The sequence below is a fragment of the Hoplias malabaricus genome, chromosome 18 (assembly GCF_029633855.1).
Source record: "Hoplias malabaricus isolate fHopMal1 chromosome 18, fHopMal1.hap1, whole genome shotgun sequence".
Classification (NCBI taxonomy): Eukaryota; Metazoa; Chordata; class Actinopteri; order Characiformes; family Erythrinidae; genus Hoplias; species Hoplias malabaricus.
The window spans coordinates 23,708,728-23,728,232 of record NC_089817.1 but is presented as its reverse complement, the minus strand read 5'-3'; the positions used below and the strand labels follow the sequence as shown (position 1 = coordinate 23,728,232).

The 19,505-nt window shown below is 38.0% G+C and overlaps 2 protein-coding genes across 2 annotated transcripts; both read left to right on the top strand.

Annotated features, from left to right (window-relative positions):
• The first annotated feature begins 882 nt into the window (after positions 1-882).
• Positions 883-5,977, top strand: tmed2 (transmembrane p24 trafficking protein 2). The gene is made up of 4 exons (XM_066651005.1): positions 883-1,203; positions 2,554-2,746; positions 4,383-4,490; positions 5,034-5,977. Exons 1-4 carry the CDS (start codon positions 1,024-1,026, stop codon positions 5,156-5,158), a joined length of 606 nt encoding a protein of 201 aa, XP_066507102.1. The 5' UTR covers positions 883-1,023; the 3' UTR covers positions 5,159-5,977.
• Positions 5,978-9,228: 3,251 nt separating this feature from the next.
• Positions 9,229-18,901, top strand: ddx55 (DEAD (Asp-Glu-Ala-Asp) box polypeptide 55). The gene is made up of 14 exons (XM_066651042.1): positions 9,229-9,425; positions 10,552-10,602; positions 10,714-10,800; positions 10,968-11,059; positions 11,151-11,213; positions 11,309-11,458; positions 11,543-11,732; positions 12,800-12,882; positions 12,992-13,123; positions 13,362-13,454; positions 13,544-13,658; positions 14,007-14,175; positions 14,739-15,028; positions 17,842-18,901. Exons 1-14 carry the CDS (start codon positions 9,318-9,320, stop codon positions 18,007-18,009), a joined length of 1,791 nt encoding a protein of 596 aa, XP_066507139.1. The 5' UTR covers positions 9,229-9,317; the 3' UTR covers positions 18,010-18,901.
• The last annotated feature ends 604 nt before the right edge of the window (positions 18,902-19,505 follow it).

The window sequence follows — 19,505 nt, the reverse complement described above, 5'->3', positions numbered from 1 at the left end:
CAACAAATATACATGAACTGCAGCTCAAATTGCTTCATGGCATGGGTAATAAACAACAATTAAAAAACAATAAAACAGCACGACAGAGAAAATAACAAACAAGTGTAAAATTCAATAAAATAAAAAGAGGATATGGTAATAGTAACAAAAATAATAATAATACTGTTGTATTCATCAAATATGAATATAGTATACGAAATAGGACCAAATATATTTCAAATAAATTAACCATTTCTATAAAAATGTCAGTCTAAATATATGATTTAGCTGCTTCTTGAAGCTGTAAATCGTGGGTGTCTGCAGTGTTCTAGTGCGTACTGTCAAAAAGCTGTTTCACCCAGTGTTGTAAGATATGATCACCTCAAATTCACGGTTAATTGAGCTTTATATCTCAAATAAAATTAACACTTATTTTATTTTTTGCCTTCATATTTGACACGGCTTGTACGGAAGATATAATCACCTACTTAAACTAGGATATTTTTGTCTAATGTAAAGCATATCTTTAATTTTAAAATAACTGATGGAAACAGAGATGACCTACTAATGATTATTCGTGTTTTTAAGAATAGCATATATGAACTCGCATTAATAATAATAATAATAATAATAATAATAATAATAATAATAAAGTATGTATAGAATTAAAAAAACAATATGGGCTGAATATCAGTTTGAATTAATTTTAGATTAATTGCCCAGCCCTATTTTCACCTAATTTTTGTACTTCGTTTTTGAAACAAATACATTTGCACACTTTAATTTTACCATGAAGCGCCCTGTAGGAGTCTATAAAATATATATCCTTATTTGGTTGTTTTTTTTTTACCCTATCGAGCTCTTCTCTGATACGGTGTATATTTTCACCTTCGCGTCTCAGCAGCATTTGCACCTCCCCGCTTGCCGTCAGAAGCTTTTACGTGGCAGAAGTGGTGAAGCTCGTAGTTTGACGGGTCTCGTTACGGACGGAAGCCTGTTGTCCGCGTCTCTCTTCGCGGTGGTGGAGTGTGCGGCGCCGGGAGGATGTTTACCTGCTCGGAAATCGCGCTCGTGCTCGCCGTGTTCGTGGCCTCGGTCTCCGGTTACTTCGTCAGTATAGACGCGCACGCGGAGGAGTGCTTCTATGAGAGCGTGAACTCGGGCACCAAAATGGGCCTCATGTTCGAGGTGGCGGAGGGGGGATTCTTGGACATCGACGTGGAGGTGAGCGAGTTTAACACGACGCTTTTTAACCTAGAAATATCGGCTAGTTGCTTGAACCTGGGGTTTACAAATGTTTATAAAAGGAAAATATTTACAGTTACCACCAGACGTTAGCTTCGTATTCAGCACTTTCTCATCTCGCATGATTCAAACCAGTAATCTGAATCAATCCGTTTTCCAAAGTCCCATTCCTTCATGTGCAGCAGTATCCTAATTTCGTAACTGCTGCCCCATATAATCACCCCTCCTGTGAAAATCAACACTTTAACAATGCTTACCTGCCAATATGGTGACTTTTAATGCTAGAACTCGATCATGAATGAAATAAACAGTCAACGTTATAGCTGAGCATTTCAGCTTTGATTCTGCAGTGTACTAAAAAACAGTCTCCAACGGGCGGATCCAGACAGCCAGGGTTTCTTACGTTATAAACATTAGCAACCAACTCTATCAACCTGCAGGGTGGGGCTTTTGCGTTGCAAGTCTTTAGTGGAGGAGTAAGTGGAGATAAGTAGGGACTAATTGTATTTTGATAAGTCTACGTTTACAAACTGAAGGCGTACAGTTACACTGAGACTATTTTAAGGTACTAAGGATTTGTTTCCTTGAAAAAGTGTTTAATTTTGATGAAAAGAGATTAATTGTAGTAGTTAAATCAATGACTGGACTCAAACTTGAAAATGGAATGCAAAATACTAGCAAGATGTTGTTAGAAAAAAAATTATATCTGTATAATAGGACAGTTTGGGTTGTAGTGTTGGTCCTATTTTTTTCTTTCTTTTTTTTTGCATTAAAAAAGTATTAAACATTTTACAGTGCTGACTAAATTAAAGACATCTTGAATTAAAAATGAAGACGTTATATTTGAATGTAAATGTTTTCTGAGATATAAAGTTTTTTTTTCCACCGTCTCATTAAATCTCACTGATAGCTAACATAGTTAATGTTTTTAACTTTTGCCGCATAAAATTGTGTGGTCTCGATTACTTTCCTTGGAGACTACTAGGAAAGAATAAAGGCTTGTGTTTATTGCTTATACAATACATTACCAGTTGTATCCTGTTATTCAAGGTTTCTCTTCTTTTCATATTTTCCCTATTGTGTGTGTGTGTGTATATATATAAATAATTATTTCACATGATTAATAGGCCAGGACAGTTGTGTACACTGCAGGATAGAAGTCACATTCACTCATTTGCCCGCACGTTTACTTATGCTCAGGTGTATGTGTGAGACATGCTTGCAAGTTAATCACTTCAACAACCCAACCTTCCCCTATTCCTCCTCTTCATGCATGTTTCTTACTGTGGAATGTCTGGCTTAATCATTATATTCACTCCACATTTGCAGATAACTGGTCCAGATGGAAAGCAAATTTATAAAGGAGACCGTGAGTCCAGTGGCAAGTACTCTGTTGCGGCCCATATGGATGGAACCTATAAGTTTTGCTTCAGCAACAAGATGTCCACCATGACTCCCAAAATTGTGATGTTCACCATCGACATTGGCGAGGCTCCTAAGGGTCAAGACATGGAGACAGAAGGTTGGTTATTTATTTATTTATTTTATTTATTTATTTATTTATGTGGAATAGTATGTGGGTACCTCTTTCCTCTTTTTTTTCTACCTAATGTAGTCAGAATGACGTTTACGTTACCATTCATCCTTTTCTTCCTTCATCCTTTTAGAATTAAAAAAAACAAAACATTTTTTTAATGTGCTTTTTAAGTTGTACATCTAAATACACTGAAACTGACTGGCTATCTGGGAGAGAGAAGAGTTGTACTTTCAGTGGGTTGTTTTAAGTCCCCTTAAGAAAAAAGAGGTATGACAGTGGACTAGGCATGGAAGGGTATGGTTTAAGTCTTTAGCAGTTTTTACATACCACATTGCACTCTTTGAATAATTATATTAAAAAGAGAAATTTGTTTTTCCATCATACGGATGCAAGTCAGATAACCTTACAGTAGGACAGTGCCATATCGTATCGTTTGCAATAATATCGGCATAATATTTAAAATAATAAAAAAAGTCAATATCGTGATATTCTATCTTGTTTACCTAACAGCGTCATGCAATTAGCTATAATATGACATACATTCTTTACGTGAGTCGTTTAGGCACAGTGAAGTACGGTGGAAAGTGGCTCTGAATGAATGAAATTACATTTGTAATAATTTTTTTTTTGTTGTTGCAATAGTGTGTTCTTGAAATTAATAAAAGTATATTTCATATTGCCATGGATATAGTTAGCGGGAAAGTACCCTAAAATATTGTGATATTATTTTAGGGCCATATCATATTTAGGGCCATACCCACCCCTACTTTGCAGTGTATATTTTTTTTTACAGTTGTGTGTGTTTTTATTTGTTTGTTTTTAAAGGCATAGGATGTTTATTTAAAAAAAAAAAAAATCTTTGTTCATTCATTTTCATCTTCTTTTGTTTTTCGACTTATACGTCAAGTTAATTTTTCATTATGTGGTTTTGTTAACTTTATTTACATTGCCATGACTATTGCTTCCTCCCCTTCCTAGGTGGTGGTGACAGCTGGGATGGTAGGCATAGGCAGCATAAAGCTTATTTTAAAACATTTTGGGATGGTTTCCCAGACAGGGATTAAGCTTAGTCCTGGACTGCACAGCATTTTGAATTGTGAATTTTTTTTTTCTCTCCATTGAAAGGAGAATATAGTTCAGGACTAGGCTTAGTCCCTGTCTGGGAAACCGCCCCATAAAGCTTAGCTAAACTCTAACTTATGCTGCAGTTTGGTTTGTATCTCTTAATGAAAGCCAATGTTGCCTGATGCATTGTACAGAGAACAAAGATATCTAACAGTAGTACAGTGCAGAGAAAGTTGTTTTAAGTTCAGCTTTCCATATTTAAAGTAAATTGGAAATCTGTTTGTACTGCATCACATTCAGTGTTTTGCCTGGCAAGAGTTTGGCGCATGTTGTTTGTACAAAATATTTAAATAAGTGACACATTTACAGCAGTGTGAACAAATGCACTTTACTCTGGTGAATGGTGTTACTGGTGTTGCATGAATAAACATACTTTAAATTATTAACCTATATAACTTTAAAAGTAATTGTGCCCTTTTAGTAATAGTGTGGGGGTTTTGTTTTTTTGCTCTCCACGTATATTATAATTAGTTAAAGTAGTTCTCTTCTCTTTTAGCTCACCAGAACAAATTGGAAGAGATGATCAATGAACTGGCGGTAGCAATGACAGCTGTAAAGCATGAGCAGGAGTACATGGAGGTCCGGGAAAGAATACACAGAGCAAGTAAGTCTACATACGTTATGCTGGCTTAACTTAAAAAGATATACCATATATAAGCGAATATTTATGTTCTGTTTTAAAAATAAATTTGCATTAAAAAGAGAAGAACATTTTATATCTAGGGGTTTTGTGTGTTTGTCACTGTCATTAGTGACTGAGGGCATAGATGGCTTTGTGTGCTTTCTTCGTTGTATTCAGCTTATCACACAGGATGCCATGTTTTAACTGTAAAAATTAACTTACCCCCTCTTAGACTGCAAAACAAAAACATTTGGTAGTAGAAATTCTGATAAATTCAAATTATATTACTCTATTTATTGACTATACGATTATTGATATTACTGGATTATTACTGTAATTGATCAATGCACTAATCTAGGCAGATCCTGTAGTTGAAATATTAATACACGTTTCCAGAAAGGGACTCTGAAATGGATTAAGTGGCAAAGATGATGATGATTATATGTTTCCAGGAAGATTATAGGAAAATTGCATTCCATCTCAGCTGCATTTAATGGTAACATTCTGTTTGTCTCCCTCCTCTAGTCAATGACAACACTAACAGCAGAGTGGTGCTTTGGTCCTTCTTTGAAGCTCTGGTGCTTGTCGCCATGACCCTGGGACAGATTTACTACCTGAAGAGATTTTTCGAAGTAAGGAGAGTCGTGTAAACCATGCTTCCTTTTGATGTCTCACAGTGCTCCTTCATCAAGATGGCCATTTACACTCTGAAAGTTTTGGATATCAACTCTCAGCAAATTTCAGAAGTGCCCTCATTTTCACTCCTACATTTCCTAATTTTATCTTATTTCATGTTCCCATATGTTTGTTTTGGGAAGCCTATATGACAATTTATATTTTGTTTTAGGCCCAGATTCTTCATTCTCATTTGGTAGGCCTGTTGTCTTCTGTTGTTTCTTATCCAGCATAACTCGCACACTTAAAGTATCACAAAAATATAGGCAAAGATAATATATAAGCTGTTCCTTGGAGAATGTAAAGAAGGTTGTATTGTGTAAATTTCACTTAAATCTGTCACAAGTTTTGAGTGATATCTAGGAGCAGAGGAAAAAGTAGTTCAGTCACTGGGCTGAAAAGAAAATGAAGTGTATATTGAATGGTTTGGCAGTTGATTTCCAATGCAAACAGTTTGTGGTAAATATGGAAATTTTTTTAAGGGCAATCCTAAGCTAATGGCACATAACTACAGCATTTCAAACATCAGTGACCCCACGTTTATGTATTAAAATGGTTTTGTTATATTTTCCAACATGTAGCTGGGATATCTATTTTGTCAGTTGGTTCATTTTTGTTAACTAGGACAAGGGAGTAATTTATGTACTTTTGTACTATTCTAAGTCTGTATGGACATCAATTCTCATGTGTGCTATACAGGGGAAAAATTGGCTAAGACTACTGCACAGTTGATGGTAAAAACTGTACAAAATGTAAAGTAGAATGCTCATATGTCAAATATGAACCTGGTTTAATAAAACATTCTTTTAAAAATCTTTTGTAATTTTCCTGCTTTACCTTAGAAATACTGTAAATGTAATCAGTGACTTGTCTCAGCTTTATTTTTTTATCATGAAGTTGAAATTGATATTATTGTGCTGTTCAAAAATTCACAGAAAAATTCTAGAAGGACCAGAGATGGTGTTTCAAATTATTATCCCTAAAATATATTTATATTTCATGTGTTAACAAGTTAATTTCCATAAAGCAGCATTTCTTACTTTTGCCAGATAACTATGGCCCATAGTCAGGCCTGTCCAACAGAAAAAGAGCTGAAAGATGTTTCTAAGCATTGGGCTTAAATTTTCTCACTAACTGAGAAAATATCCGTTGTGTAATAAACCTCGGTGTAAAATGTAGCCATTTTATTTAATATGCAAAATAACCAGTGAATCTACATATCTTTCTGGGTGTTCTAATATAATACATTCATTCATTATCTATAAGCGCTTATCCAGTTCAGGGTCGTGGTGGGTCCAGAGCCTACCTGGAATGATTGGGCGCAAGGTGGGAATACACCCTGAAGGGGGTGCTAATACTTCACAGGGCAACACAGACACACACAGTCACGCATTCACTCAGACCTATGGACACTTTTGAGTCACCTACCAACGTGTGTTTTTGGACCATGGGAGGAAACTGGAGCACCTGGAGGAAACCCACGCGGACACAGGGAGAACACAACAACTCCTCACAGACAGTCACCTGGAGCGGGAAACGAACCCACAACCTCCAGGTCCCTGGAGCTGTGTGACTACGACGCTACCTGTTGCGCCACTGTGCCGCCCTTAATATAATACAGGAGTGTATAATTTATTCTACATTGTTCAAGTACACTGCCCAAAAAAAATAAAGGGTACACTTAACACAATGTAACTCCAGTCAGTCACACTCCTGTGAAATCAACCTGCCCAGTTAGGAAGCAACACTTATTGTGAATCAATTTCACCTGCTTTTGTGCAAACGGAACATACAACAGGTGGAAATGAGAGGGAATAAGCAAGACAACCCCTATAAATGTGTGGTTCTGCAGGTGGTGACCACAGACCATTTCTCTGTTCTTATCCTTTCTGGCTGATGTTCTGGTCACTTGCATTTTGTCAGTGCTCTCACTCCTAGAGGTCGCATGAGGCAGTGTCTACAACCCACAGAATTTGTTCAGTGCGGCTCATCCAGGATGGTACATCAATGCGAGCTGTGGCAAGAAAGTTTGCTGCATCTATCAGCAGTGTCCAGAGCATAGAGGAGATACCAGGAGACGTGGAGGGGGCTGTAGGAGGGCAACAACCCAGCAGTAAGACTGCTACCGCCTCCTTTGTTCAAGGAGGAACAGGAGGCACAGTGCCAGAGCCCTGCAAAATGACCTCCAGCAGGTCACTAATATCCATGTTTCTGCGCAAACGGTCAGAAATAGACTCCATGAGGATGGTATGAGGGGCCGATGTCCACAAGTGGGCTTGTGCTTACAGACCAATACCGTGCAGGGCGATAGGCATTTGCCAGAGAACACCAAGACTGGCTGATTCGCCATTGTCTCCCTGTGCTCTTCACAGATAAGAGCAGGTTCACACTGAGCCCATGTAACAGACATGACAGAGTCTGAAGACGCTGTGGAGAACGTTTTGCTGCCTGCAACATCATCCAGCATGACTGATTTGGCAGTGAGTCAGTAATGGTGTGGGGAGGCATTTCTTTGGAGGGAAGCACAGCCCTCCATGTACTAGCCAGAGGTACCCTGACTGCCATTAGGTACCGGGATGAGATCCTCAGACACATTGAGAGACCATATGCTGGTGTAGTGGGCCCTGGGTTCCTTTTGATGCATGACAATGCCAGTCCTCATGTTGCTGAATTGTTTTAGCAGTTCCTGCATGATGAAGGCATTGATGCTATGGACTGGCCTGCCCATTCCCCAGACCTGAATCCATTTGAGCACATCTGGGACATCATGTCTCCTTCCATCCCCCAACGCCATGTTGCACCACAGACTGTCCAGGAGTTGACTGATGGTTTAATCCAGGTCTGGGAGGAGATCCCTCAGGAGAACATTTGCCGCCTCATCTGGAGCATGCCCAGGAGTTGTAGGGAGATGATACGAAACGTGGAGGCCACACACACTACTGAGCCTCATTGTAACTTCTCTTGAGGAATTTCCACTGAAGTTGGATCAGCCTGTAATTTGATTTTTCACTTTTAATTTTAGTGTGATTCCAAATCCAGACCTCCATGGGATAATTATGATTTACATTGATCATTTTTATGTTATTTTGTTCTCAACGCATTCCACTCTGTAATGAATAAAACATTTTCAACTGGAATATTTCATTCATTGAGGTCTAGGATGTGTTATTTTAGTGTTCTCTGTATTTTTTGAGCAGTTTACATTTTAAGCCGTTTGTAAACATGTCAGCACTGTGTACACAAAGTTATAAAGTCCTTCCCAAAGTATTACAATATGTTCACATAATTTATTCACAGAGATGTAAATATATTCAGAATCACGTGAAGTTTTCAGCATTGTTTCACTATACTTTTGAGACATCCGTTTTAGCGAAAGAGATTTAACTGCTTTTGAATCATTAAATATATTCGGAGTACAAAAAATTTTAAGTTTTGTAATGTATAAATGTAAAAAGAATCAATCACCAATCATTTATGTGTTCTTGTGTGTTCTCTACTCTATATTCTGGGGTCATATTAGATGTTTTTGAAAGTATGTGTGTGTGTGTTTTATTTATTTAGGATATATATTTGTTCCAGTTTCAATGTCTGAATATGTTTAATATAAAAATATTTTTGCTAGAAATTGCTCAAGGTTCAAATTCAAGGGTCTATTGGTATTATGCCATTTTATCAGTGTAATAAAATTAACTTCAAATGACAGTAATATTGTTTATCACTATATTGTTTTGGGACAATACTGACCACAAAAAATGGCTATTGTGACAGGTGTAGAATGGGTTGATTTCTAAACACCTAAAAGCATTGTTTTCATGATGTATGATATGTTTTTGGGAGTAACAATTATTCCTTCTATATATTTTAATGTATAAAGATTTTATACTTTTTTGTATTATGAATACAAAATACGACTTAAACGTTATAACATCAACAAGAACCATTTTTTTATTCATTAAAAAATAGGCAGCAAGACCGCAAGGCATCAAGGCTTCTGCCTTCTGTTTGAGACGCAGCCGATAGGGGGCACGGTACACTCTTACTGGAAGTGGTTTCCAGTCGGACCGAGGAGTTTGTTGCACAGCAACATCTGCAGCATGAGAATTATTTGAGACAGAAATAAACCCCGCTGTAAACATGGAGAATATAACCGACGGAACATGGGAGCGTTTGCCTACGAAGCTTCAGGCCGGCGTTTTATCGACACTGAAGAAACTGGGATTTACATATATGACTCCAGTTCAGGTGATAACACATGTTCGGAGCTGCGAGAAACACTCATGTTCGCTGGAGAATGTTGTAGCTAACTCAGTTCTTCAGTGTGCATTCTCTCTGCTACTTAATATATGATATGATATTTAAGGGACAATAACTTGTCCCTAAATTTTTCATTTTCTTTTTCAACCACCAGGCTCTCTCTGTCTCTGTCTGTCTGTCTCTCTCTCTCTCTCCATAACATTATGACCACCTCTTTGTTTCTACACCCACTGTCCATTCTCTTAGCTCCTCTTTGTAGTTTACAGACTGTATTGCACTTGTTTGCCCAGATTAACCCTGCTATTCAATTGTCAGGACCATCACAGAGCAGGTATATGGTTGATGGATCATTCTCACTGACACTGACGTTGTGTGTGTTGAGTGGATCAGACACAGCAGTGCTGCTCAAGTTTTTAAATACTGAGTCCACCCACTGTCCACACAATTAGACACACCTACATCGTTGGTCCACCTTGTAGATGTAAAGTCAGAGACAGTAGCTCATCTATCGCTATTGGCTGGATATTTTTAGTTGGTGGACTATTCTCATTCTTGCAGTGACACTGAGGGGTTTAGGAGAGACTTTGAATGCCAAGTGTCTAAACAGTGCAATGCTTAGTAACTGCTATTGCAAGCACCTTCTCAGTCTTTAGAACTCGGGATGTTTCAGCTTAGCCATAGTGTATTTTTTGCTGTTCTCAACTGCTGTAACATTGTGCCCTATGGTCCTGGAGGACCTAAATTAAATATTCTAATTCTGATTTAACAGATCCAGCAGCTCTGATGTGTCTGATCCACTGATAGCATTACAACACACACTAACACACCACCACCATGTCAGTGTCACTTCAGCTCTAAGAATGATCCACCACCCAAATCATACATTTAATGGTCCTGACCATTAAAGAAAAAGGTGAGAGGTAAAACAAAGTGTCCAGAGCAACAGACAAACTACACTCTAATTGTAGAGCTACATAGTGCTCCTGTATGGTGAGTCAATGTGAGAGAATGGACAGTGAGTGTTTTTATTTCTCCAAACCTTTTTTCCCCCCTTAGTATTAAACAGATTTTTTTTTTTTTTTGGAAACTTTTTATAATGATTTTTTTATTGCAGTCTGCCTGTATCCCCCTCTTCATGAGCAATAAAGATGTGGCTGCTGAAGCGGTAAGAGCATCTTTCTTCTTTCTTTTCTTTATGTTTCTAACATGAACACATATCTAAAGTATAGAGTGTGCCCCTGTTCAGCTTCACCAGAATCAACCCAATATCTTGCAGGTAACTGGAAGTGGGAAAACTCTTGCTTTTGTAATTCCTATTTTGGAAATTCTATTAAAACGTGAAGAGAAGCTCAAAAAGATGCAAGTAAGTGTTTGGGCAAAGACAAAACCTTCTTTACCTATACCCAAAATGCATTTTAGATACTGATGTGTTGTTTCATTTAAGTAATTGTTGCAATTGTTCTTAGAAATGCATACATATCATTATCCTATCTAAGTTGAGCTTGCTGAAATACTTTATCATCATTGCAGGTTGGTGCTTTGATCATCACACCAACACGAGAGCTAGCAATGCAGATTAGTGAAGTCATGGGCCAATTTCTTGAAGAGTTTCCCCAGTTCAGGTTGGTATGACAGAGTTCTGCAGTATACTGTGTACCATAAAAAGAACTGTAGCTAATACAATGAAAAGCTAACATGTTCTTATCACTACAGACAGATTCTTTTGATTGGTGGAAGCAACCCCATAGAAGATGTAGAAAAGTTCAAAACTAACGGGTAAGTAATGACGGCAATGACTGTGACTAATTGGCAGTTATAAATCCAAAGTCACTTAATCTAATTTCATTTGAGTAAATGCCTTTGCATCATAGCGCAAACATTGTGATTGGAACACCCGGGCGACTGGAAGACATGTTTAGGAGGAAAGCTGACGGGCTTGACTTGGCCAGCTGTGTGAAGTCTTTGGATGTACTCGTTCTAGATGAGGCAGACAGGTTGCTGGACATGGGCTTTGAAGCAAGGTACCCTTTTACTGCAAATTGACCCAGCCCTCAGAAATCAGTCCCCACTTGGTTAACAACATTTCTCACACTTTTGCTTCTAAGCCTGAATTCCATCTTGGGGTATCTGCCAAAGCAGAGGCGCACAGGCCTTTTCTCAGCCACACAAACTCAGGAGCTGGAGAAGCTGGTGAGGGCTGGCCTCCGCAACCCTGTCCGCATCACCGTGAAAGAAAAAGGAGTGGCAGCTACTAGTGTTCAGAAGACCCCAGCGAGGTTGAGCAATTACTACACAGTGAGTCAAATATCAGTATTATCAAATTCATATAAAGAGAGGGAAAGGCTCTTGAGACACTGCTTCTGTTATTTAATGTAAGTGCATGACTTTGTAGTTTAATATGAACAGAAAAATTCATAAGCATAAAGAAGTGTATGAGAACATAAATCCATCCATTGATTATCTGTAACCGCTTATCCAATTCAGGGTCACGGTGGGTCCAGAGCCTACCAGGAATCATTGGGTGCAAGGCAGGAATACACCCTGGAGGGGACTGAGAACATAAATTTGTGCATTAATTCAGTGAAGCATATTTGAATAAAGAACAGTAGCAAGTACTGTATCTGAAATTCACAGTACAGAGGTGGGATCCTCATGATATGTGCTGCTTTTCTGCTAACGATAATGGAGAATCACAAGTTATCAAAGGAAATATAAATAGAGAAACTCACATTAGATGATACACTGAGAATTCAGAGGAGAATCTAATGTCATTGTCCCAAGAAAATGAATCTGGGGACAGGTAAATAGGTTTTTAAAGCCTATCCAATTTCCTGATTTGAATGCCTTTGGAAATGTCTCAGTATATTGAAGTTGTGAGTTCAGGAGAGTGACCATAGTCAAAAAGAAAGAGAAGAGAGTTTCCCAGATTAATGAGCCAAAATTGAACAATAACACTGGAAAAAAATACTTCTTATATATGGCAAATGTAGCTTTGCAAAGCATAAATGTTATTATATTGTTTATTTTTTGCTTCTTTTTTGCCCAGTTATTTTGTTTTGTTTATGCTATGAATACATACCCTTTAGTTTATATTTGTGTCATAATACAATTTGTAAATTTCAAATGGACAAATGATTTAACATAGCTACATGTTAAATGCCAAAAATCATATGACCTTGGGCAGTGTGAAATTCTACAAAGGTTTTGAAAAATTCAAAATCCAAATAACTTTTTCAACTATGATCCTGCACAATTTCCACTGAACACTGATGCAAACGCACAGAATTAACGGATTCCATGCATAGTGCCTTATTTCAGTGCCTTGATGAATTTTTATTTTTTTCTCTTCTCTACATCTGTAGATATGTAGAACAGAAGATAAGTTTAACACATTGGTGGCTTTCCTAAGACAACACAAGCATGAGAAACTGCTTGTCTTTTTCAGGTATTTACCTCTCGGAACTGAAGTGAAACATTAAAAATCCTAATGCTGCCAAATCTGTTAGTTTGTTTGTTTAGAAGGTCTTAATTTCTTCTCTGCCTTGCTTCAACAGCACATGTGCTTGTGTAGAATATTTTGGCAAAGCCCTTGAGGTCTTAGTAAAAAATGTCACCATTCATTGTATCCATGGCAAGATGAAAGACAAGAGAAACAAAATCTTTTCTGAGTTTCGGGAGCTGAAGAGGTAACGGGTAGTTTTCTGTTTATTAAAATATATAGGAGAGAGAGTAACCTTGCTTATATCTTATGTTGTATTGTTATTTATTAGTAGCTAAGTAAGCACAGTATATTAAAGGTATTCCTTTAGAACTTTATAGCTATTACACAAAATAGTCACACACAAATTGTGCAGCAACAACAAAGAAGTGTGCTTTCCAAAACCCAATTATGAATATAAACATATTTTTTTTTATCATTTTCAGTGGAATACTTGTGTGCACCGATGTAATGGCTAGAGGCATTGACATACCTGATGTTAACTGGGTGATCCAGTATGACCCACCTAGCAGTGCAAGGTAAGGCAGCTACAATTGACCTTTTTGAGTGGTCATGCACAACTTGCTTAGTGAATGACTGCAGTTTATTTTATTTTTTTGTCCCTTAGCTCCTTTGTGCATCGGTGTGGAAGAACGGCTCGTATCGGGAACCATGGCAATGCACTTGTCTTTCTGCTACCAATGGAGGAATCTTATGTAAATTTCCTGTCTATAAATCAAAAAGTAAGAAACAAGTTTCACTTACACACAGAATCAGAGAAAATGAGTAGTTGCCACTACAGGTGCTACTATAAATATATTTTGTATATGTGTCAGATTAAATACATTTTCACCCGAAATGTAATTTTTCAAGACAAGAAATAAACATTCCTAAGTTTGATCAGGAAGTTAATTGAACAGGAGTATATTTTAAGATAATTTCTGTTGGTCCGTTCATCATGAAATATTCACACAATGTAAAGTTCATCTGGTAATAATTACACAAACAAAATGAAGACATGTGTGTTTGTTTCAACATTGAAAACCACAGATATTATATAGATTTAATATACAATTCCTCTTGTCTAACAGTGTCCTCTCCAGCCATATGCTACTGTGAAGGATGTGGTGGATGTGTTGCCCAAACTGAAGGCTTTGGCTCTTAGGGACAGGGCAGTGTTTGAGAGAGGCATGAGGGCTTTTGTCTCTTATGTCCAGGCTTATGCTAAGCATGAATGCAGTCTTATATTCCGGATCAAAGGTCAGTGCTCATGGATATCTGCATTTCATGAACATAAAGTACTCTTCAAACCTGTTTGTTGCAAACAGTACAGTTGTTATATAACAATATATACATTTCACATACCACAAATGTTATTAATATACCAGTGCATGTTTGATGCTGGTATATATTGATATTTTAAAGCTATTAAATATGACTTAGTACATCATCATACATCATCAATAAGATAAAGTTCAATTTTGATTTTAGCATACTTTAAAATAAAAACAGTAATTGTTTTGGTGCCTGAAATGTTTTTAGATATTTTTAATGGACATTACACAATGCCTGGGTTGACAAATTAATTAAGGAGAAAACTATATAGATTTTAACTAAACAAGGGATTTAACAGATTATGAAATATTCACCAATCCCAGAATATATCTGCATTTGCATAGTTTAATCAGTATTTGAAAATTGAAAGCTTAACTATATCTGAACAGACAAATCACGTTAATATATTCCACAGGCACCATATAATGCTACAAGCCATTTGTGGAAAAAGTATGTTTTTCTGTAACATTCTCGCTTGTATCTGTCAGATCTAGACTTTGCATCTTTAGCTCGGGGCTTTGCTCTTCTTCGTATGCCCAAAATGCCAGAGTTGAGAGGGAAGACGTTCCCAGACTTTGAAGAGGTGAGAGACACAGACTCCATCCGCTTCAAAGACAAGAACCGGGAGAAACGGAGGCAAAAGATGCTACAAGAACAAAAGGAGAAAGTAAAGGAAGCCCCACAAAGGAAGAATTTTGAGAGGAACAAAGCCTGGTCCAAGCAGAAATCTAAAAAGGACAAGAAGAAAAAGATAGCAGCTAAAAGAAAAGTGGATGAGGTTAGTATGTTCATTAAGCTTTCTTTGGGTCTTGGTATCCGTGGAACACAAATACTGGGTTAAATGGCTCCTTTGCTGTCAGAATTGCATCAAATACATCATGACATGAATTAAACAAGGTGCTGGAATTATGCATCATATAATTGCTGCAGATTTGTCAGCTGCACCTTCATGCTGAAAATCTCCCATGCTACCACAGAGGTGGTATAAGATTGTGAACTTCTTCGTTGAACCAGTTTGAGATGATTTTCATGCAGCAGTACTCAACGATAATCAGACCAGATTACTTTTTCTAGCCTCAGTTTGAAACTTTTCAAACAGCCTGTGCCCATTCTAGCTCCAGATACTTGTACTTGGCTGACAGGAGTCTAGATGTCTAGTCTGGACTTTTATTTTTTTTTTATTGTACTCCCCAAACTCTTAAAAGCTCAAAGACTTGAAAGCTAGGCATTTGCCCTGTCAGCGGGAGATTACCTACTTGATCCCTGGTGATGCCTCGGCCATCAGAGGCAGAGAGTTCAGGAGAGCACAATGGGCTTAGGTTTCTCTGGATGGGTAGGATGGCTCTCCTCCTCAACCCATTAATTAGTGCCATGCTAGCTAGTCTGGCTAGTTTCTTAACAATTTCATAAACAAGTACTTTCAAATTTCTGAACTGCTGCATCTGCAAATTGCTTGTTTTTTGTACTATACCCTTCAAAATCAACAGAGATTAGCAGTTTTCTTGAATAATCAATCAACCCAACCTGGCACCAAAAACTATACCATGGTCGTATGGTCTTAGGGTTTAATATGATTTCTGCAGAAGACCAGCTTCAGTTCTTTTGGGAAGGCATTCCACAAGGTTTAGGAGTGTGTTTATTGGACATTTGACCATTCTTCCAGAAGCACATTTGTGAGATCAGACACTGTTGGACAAGACCTGGCTCGCAGTCTCTGCTTAAATTAATCTGTGTTCTATCGAGTGGAGATCGGGACTCTGTACAGGCCAGTCAATTTCTTCCACACCAAACTCACTCATCCATGTTTTCCTTTGTGCACTGGACAACAAAAAACAATCTCGCACTACAACCCCCCTTCCACCCAATTTTACACTTGGCACAATGCAGTCAGACAAGTACTGTTTCCTGGCAACCATCAAACCCACAATTATCTATTGGATTGCCAAATGGAGAAGCGTGATTTGTCACTCCAGAGAACATGTCTCCACTGCTCTAGTGTTTGCTAGATGCTTTGCATTGCGCTTGGTGACGTAAGTCTTGGATACAGCTGTTTGGCCATGGAAACCCATTCCATGAAGCACTCTACGCACTGAACTTGAGCTAATCTGAAAGCCACATGAAGCTTGGAGGTGTGTAGCGATTGATTGCGCATTATGTGCTTCAGCATACGCTGACTCTTCGCTGTCATTTAACATGGCCTACCACTTCGTGGCTGAGTTTCTGTAGTTCCCAATCACTTTCACTTTATTATACCACTGACAGTTGACTGTAGAATATTTAGTAGCGAGAATATTTCATGATTGGACTTGTTGCACAGATGACATTGGTACCACACAGGAATTCATTGAGCTCCTGATAGCAACCCATTCTTTCACAAATGTTTGTAGACGCCGTCTGCATGCCTAGGTGCTTGGAATTATACCATTGCATTTCATTATAGGGTGACCGTATTTGAGTTTTCAAAAAAGAGAACACATGGGGCAGGTTGGCAGCACAAATGCTTCAATAACCATGCAAATATGCTGCTGAAATTGAATACATAAACAGATACACTTTAACAAGATAAATAACAAATGCCTTTTTGGACTGATTCCTTTCCATTCAACATTTGGCCCTAAGCAAAAATAATAAAATTCTGACAGTTCATTATCATTGAAACCTGTTATTTTTTGTTCATACCAAACTTCAGAATTGCAGCCCTGTGTTAAAGCGACTTGTTTACACCAGAAAACTCATGATCATGACAGAAAGTTTATCTTTTAACCGTTTTTTAAACGTTACTAAAAACAAGTAACACATTCTGTCAACCAGAAGTAATACAGACTTGATAAATGAGCAGAGTATTGCTGGGATCCTGACATTTATGTATAAATACTTATATTTCATATTTTAAAACGTCTGGCTGATAGAAACGTGCTGTATGTGATAGTTATAATTCAGTATCTCCCCTGTTCCGTTTTAATGATCCAGAGAGTTGGCCTGTTTTCTTCTAAAGTCAATGTTAAACAGAAAAACTGCTCAAATGTAACTTGATTAACTCAGAATGTCAGTAACGGTCAGGTTTGTCCGTGTATTTGTGTCGTTATGGGGACAGAAGTGACGACTTTCAGTTTTGTAAAATATAGAGCAGAAAGGCTCGTGTGACACAGAAGCTTCCAAATACGAAGAAGAGACTATGATAAATTACCTTAACAACTTTCAACACATTTCTGTTTGCGGCTCCAGTAAAACACTGTGATGTGGAGCGGACCTCGGCTGAAAGTGATGTAAGCACAAGGAGGCGCGCGCGGCGAAGCGTGTTCCATTTTTGTCCTGAGCTCCGACCCCTTGAACACTTGATCCCGGCGCGCGCCTTTGGCTCACCACAACAACGTCATCTTACGTCATTGAAGTGCACACTTCAAGCAAGGGATTGTGGCGTATTGTAAGAAATGGGACAGGGGGGAAACAAAATCCCGGACAGTTTTTGGAGATTTAGAAATCCCGGCCAGACGCATTTTTTAGGTCCCGAAGAGAGGACTGGTCACCCTGTACACATTAGTGGTTACAGCCCATGCTTCTTTACCCTTAACATGTGTGTTTCATTAACAGGGATCTGATGTGGACGATGAAGACATGAACGAGCTCTTGAGTGACACTCGCCTACTGAAAAAGCTCAAGAAGGGAAAAATTACAGAGGAAGACTTTGATAAGCACATAAGTACTGGAGGGACTTCGAAACAAAAAAAAAAATCAGGACCCTCTCATGATTCCAGCTAAGAGGGACGCAGTATAGGACCCTGCTATTAATAAACGTTCTACTGCATCTACATCTACATGCTGTGTCAGCACAGACCCCGAATCAACAAGGATTATTAAGTTGGTGAATAGACTGTTATTGTTGCTTTTGTGTACTTTTTATGGGGCCATATCATGTGTGCTTATTAATATATGCAAATGGTAAAAATGTGAATGTAGAGATATTTTTGGTATGGACGGAAAATCAAGTTACCGTCTCAGACCTTCCCTAAACATGTTTAATACTTGTAATTAAGTTAAGTATAAATAAAACCTCAATATGTTGGGATATGGAAGTTCAATCCCTGGTCATACGTCAGGCATCAGAGGCTGGAGCTCTAACAGAGTATATTTAGCATTATTCTAACTAGTGAAGTGGGTGAGATGACCCTCCATTTCCAGTACAGCACAAGATGCTAGCCAGTGTTTGGGTCTGTTAGCTAACAGAACAGAATAGAGCAGTTGGTGTTCTCCTGCAAATGTGTAGAGCAGTCCAATAACATGGTAGCAACAGATCAGAAAGGAGCAGGCCCTGGTTGTACATGTCCTAGAAGAAGTGTGTAATAACTATAAGCTTGTTTGTTAGACTCCTGTAATTGGTGGAGCTCTAGCTAGCGAGCAGAACTGGCAATAAATATTTAGGAGAAAAAAAATACTCACATTGACAAACATTTTGCCAGAATCTGTACAAAGCCTAATTCCCTACATCACATATTTAGTTTTTTAAAACATTCATTTCACTATATTTGACTAAATAATACCTTACTATGTTTAAATGTAAGTATTTTTGGTACCAAACTTATTTTTAAGCAAATTTAGTTTCATATTTTTACAAATTGTAATTAAGGTTTTCACAATGTAATGCAGTTTCTCTGTACTTTTTCCTCTCTACATTCAAAGTAAACTGTTTTAATGCTAAAAAAATAAATGGACTAAGAATTATTTCGCTGATATTTCTTTTCTGCATTGAGGAGACCAAAAACGTTAATCTTAAAAATATAAAACAATCTTTCTGGAGTCAGGCAGTACACTGAACATCCACATAATTTAAACCATTGAGAGGTCAAGTGAATATCATACATTGTGCTGTTAGTGTGGCAGCTATCAGTGGTTTTCATCTTGTGTCTGGCCAGAGGTTTATGTGTTGGAAGCAGTTAAAATGGGCAAGCAATTCCTCATGCATCAATGAGCTTTGAGAACTCGTGACTGTGTCAGTTGCTCACTGGTTGTCCTTCATTGGACCACATTTGTTAGGCGCTAACCCAGCAACACCGCTGCGTCGGATCCACTCGTGCAAGCACAACACACATTAACACAGCACCACCGCATCAATGTCACTGCAGCATTGAGAACGAGCCACCATCTAAATCATATCTGGACTGTGCTAGTCCTATGGGTTCCTGACCATTTAAGAACAGTTTGAAAGATGGCAGTGTGCAGAGCAATAGATAGACTAAAGTCTGTAAATGTAGATTTAC